Source organism: Cephus cinctus, unplaced genomic scaffold (assembly GCF_000341935.2).
Source record: "Cephus cinctus unplaced genomic scaffold, Ccin1 Ccin1_scaffold0235, whole genome shotgun sequence".
NCBI classification, from domain to species: domain Eukaryota; kingdom Metazoa; phylum Arthropoda; class Insecta; order Hymenoptera; family Cephidae; genus Cephus; species Cephus cinctus.
This window is the reverse complement of record NW_014332951.1, coordinates 14381-17679: the sequence shown is the minus strand read 5'-3', so window position 1 is coordinate 17679 and position 3299 is coordinate 14381. Positions and strand designations below refer to the sequence as shown.

At 46.0% G+C, this 3299-nt stretch overlaps 1 protein-coding gene across 1 annotated transcript; it reads left to right on the top strand.

Moving 5' to 3' along the window:
* Positions 1–1527: 1527 nt before the first annotated feature.
* LOC112494061 lies at positions 1528–2351 on the top strand. Its single transcript, XM_025082967.1, has 4 exons — positions 1528–1615; positions 1688–1792; positions 1861–2163; positions 2215–2351. Exons 1-4 carry the CDS (start codon positions 1549–1551, stop codon positions 2349–2351), a joined length of 612 nt encoding a protein of 203 aa, XP_024938735.1. The 5' UTR covers positions 1528–1548.
* Positions 2352–3299: the final 948 nt, after the last annotated feature.

Here is a 3299-nt window from a genome sequence, read left to right as displayed (position 1 = left end):
CTGAGAGCCATGCGAGCGTACGAGACAGCACTACGCACTCTGGAGAAACGATTTAGTTTGACAGAGTTTATCGGGTGTGTTACCCTGACGACGCGGGATGGTCCACCGCACCTAGAATATAAGGAGTACCGAACAAGCGTGGTCAGCATGCCTGGCGGCCTTTATGCGTACCTAGAGGCACTCGATAATACGTGGGAAACCTATACACCCCACGACATTTACAACGATGAGGATGGGGAGTACGCTGAAGGATCGAATAATTTGGCGTACTACGCAATGGACACACGAACAGCATCCCGGCGCAACATCAGGCATATACGGTGTACGGCAATTTTTCGCGACGAGAGCTGCGAAACACTGCTGCGGGATGACCGTCACGGAAAAGATATCAGCGTACAGCTTATCGGTGGTGATATCCATGAGTTCGATGTTGTAAAAGACTGGTGTGATCTGCTGGCACCAGTTGATTGTAATTGATAAATATAAATAAAGTAAAAAAAAACCTATGTGACAGAGTAGTATGATTCGTATCTCTAACCCTACACTACGATGGCGAGATGCTGATGCAACCTCGAACGGTGTACGTCAGCAGATCGCTGCAGCTCCCAACGCAACACCTCTATATCGTTTTTTCCGTATTATGAATACGCCGTATTTCATGATCGGCGAACGAGCGACCAATAATACATAATTTATTTTACGATTAAATCTTTTCTATCCGATTTTCTACGAATAACGATCCTATAAGAAAACCGTGACATTTTTTGCTGATTCAGCTGTATCGTATAGTATTGTTTTGAAATTAATATCGCCGCGGCTGTAAGACGTTCGCGGACCAGCCGTAGTCTATTTTAGTTCGTATCACAACGTCTTGGCGGTTAGTCTGACCACTTAGAGCAATCACCAGCTCTAAGCAAAGAAAAAAAAAATGTCATCCTTGGGAAATATTCGCGATTGTATCCTCGATTTCGTCAAGACACGTCGCTTGAATATACCTAGAAACCCGAGATTATTTTCACCGGCGTGGTGTCGCGAGTTAAGATATTTCGGTTTTCGCACGCTAACGCGTAGATTGAAAAGTGTCTTTACCCATTGTACTCTGCGTGTGCTAGCCGGGGGTCATGAAAGAGGATATTTCAAAAATGATCCGTACATACTTTCGTTAGCCGTAGCATGTATCAGTAAACGCGGAGTGCGCGACAGCCACATCACCAGGGCTATTATAAGCGATCATCGATTCCACGAAGGTATGTATCTGTCACTTACCAGTAATAGCTCCTACATAATTTGCCTTTTTCAAAAAAAAATAAATAAATTTTACAAGAATTGACGCGCTTTCACCACGAAGTAGCCCCAGAGGAGGAGGAGCAGTTGCTCTTAGGGTCCCTCGATCATATAGAAGAGGTTTACCCGGAGCACAGCACCAGCACGGCGACGGTGATGCAAAATGCTAACGGTAAAACATACTTTAAAAAAAAAAAGATTACGTCTAATTTACGTTTTATTAAAAAAAAAGTAGCAGGTCCATCGACAGCGCTGGACGTGCAGATGATGGAGGAGGAAGAAGAAGAAGAAGAAGAAGAAGAGGGCGAAGAATCGCTTCACAATACGTGGGGTATGCGTTAAACAGTATCGGAAGCAAAAGGAGAAAAAAACAATGCGATCTTCTTCATAATTTTTTTTACAGATGAAATCATGTCGATAGCATCGGCCGCTAGCGATCGCAGTGTCTACGGCGATGATGATGATGACCGCTCCACCATGTCCAGCGCTTCTAACGAGCGCTATCGATGTAATAATTATAAATTAACAGACACCGTTGACAACTCATCTGTGTGAAAATAAAAAGTAAAAAAAAAGTTGTAGATCCGTTGGAGGTTGCTGGCTACGATAACCATATTGCACCGGACAACGCACGGCCTCCGCAGGAGCACGACGACGCTGAAGAACCGGTGCTATGGGTTCGTAGGAACGGCGTGTACGAGGTAGCGGATGCCGACGAAGCGGCCGATACATTGGCGGGGCGCGATGGGGCCCCGAGCGCAGCGGACAGATCTTACACGCACGAGGCAGAGCATAAGTGCTCCAACAAATGCGCTAGATGCTTCGGAAAACCACCTTGCGATTCGGCCTCCCCACATTGCATTGTCGCGAGTGCCATAGGTACTTTTTCGGTGAAAGTTGTTTCGATAATCACATAAACACGTTGATTAGTAAACAGAAGGGAAAAGAAAAGTGTGTGCCAGACCGTTCGCAGCTATCCGCAATGTCTTAGACCTCTTCAAGTAACGTCTCGTAAGCACTCTTGCGATAAGGTGTATCGCAGCGTCTGCAGAAGTGTTAATGTCTAATGTCTAAAGTTAATGTTAATGTCTAAAGTCTACCGCTGAAAAAAATATTCTGTACATCTTCTACGATTTTGAAACACAGCAGATACAGAAACTGCCCGGTGACGACGCAGTGCGTATCCACACCCCAAATCTGTGCGTCGTTCAGCAGGTGTGTACAGCGTGCATAAATGATACAGATCTCGCGAGGGTGTGCCCGTTTTGCGGTGTACACGAGTACATCTTCAAAGAGGACCCTGTAAGGCAGTTTGTAGATTTCGCGTGTGATCCTAAAAGAAAATCGTTTCAGCGTGTGATCTGCGTGGCGCATAATGTCAAGGGTTTCAACGCGCAGTTTGTACTACGGTATATCGTGAAGCGTAGAACAAAAAGCCTAAAGCCGCCGATGCTGCTACTCAGCGGTACGAGCATCATAATGATAATTATTTTCATATGCCGTTGAGTGCACTACCGAAAGCCTTCGGCCTCGTGGATGCGGTTGGTTTGAAACAAAAGGGCGTCTTTCCACACCTGTTCAATACACCTGAGAATCAGCATTATATCGGCCCGTTGCCAGTGCTCGAGTTTTATTCGCCCAATACGATGTCGTCGGCTTAGCGTTATCAGTTTTTAGCATGGTATAACGAGCAGTGCTCTGTGGGATACGTATTTAACTTTCGAACCGAGTTTATAGATTACTGTAGATCAGACGTTACCATTCTCAGGCAGGCGTGCGTTTCTTTCCGCGAAATGTTTCTTCAGCATGGCAACGTTTGCCCTTTCTCGGAGAGTACCACTATAGCCTCGGCGTGCTCGAGAGTTTTTCGGAAAAACTTTTTGCGGGACGAGGAGATAGCTATTTTACCGCCGGGTGGGTATCGATACGGTGACAAACAATCACGTAAGGCCATCTTATGGCTTCTTTCGCTGGAGCATCGTTTGGGTTGTGCCATAGTTCACGCAGGGCGCACT

Coding starts and splice junctions, on each gene's coding strand:
- LOC112494061 (XM_025082967.1), top strand. CDS start 1,549: ATGATGGAGGAGGAAGAAGAAGAAGAAGAAGAAGAAGAGGGCGAAGAA. Junction 1,616..1,687: donor ATCGCTTCACAATACGTGGG/GTATGCGTTAAA, acceptor TTTTTTTTACAG/ATGAAATCATGTCGATAGCA. Junction 2,164..2,214: donor CATTGTCGCGAGTGCCATAG/GTACTTTTTCGG, acceptor CACGTTGATTAG/TAAACAGAAGGGAAAAGAAA.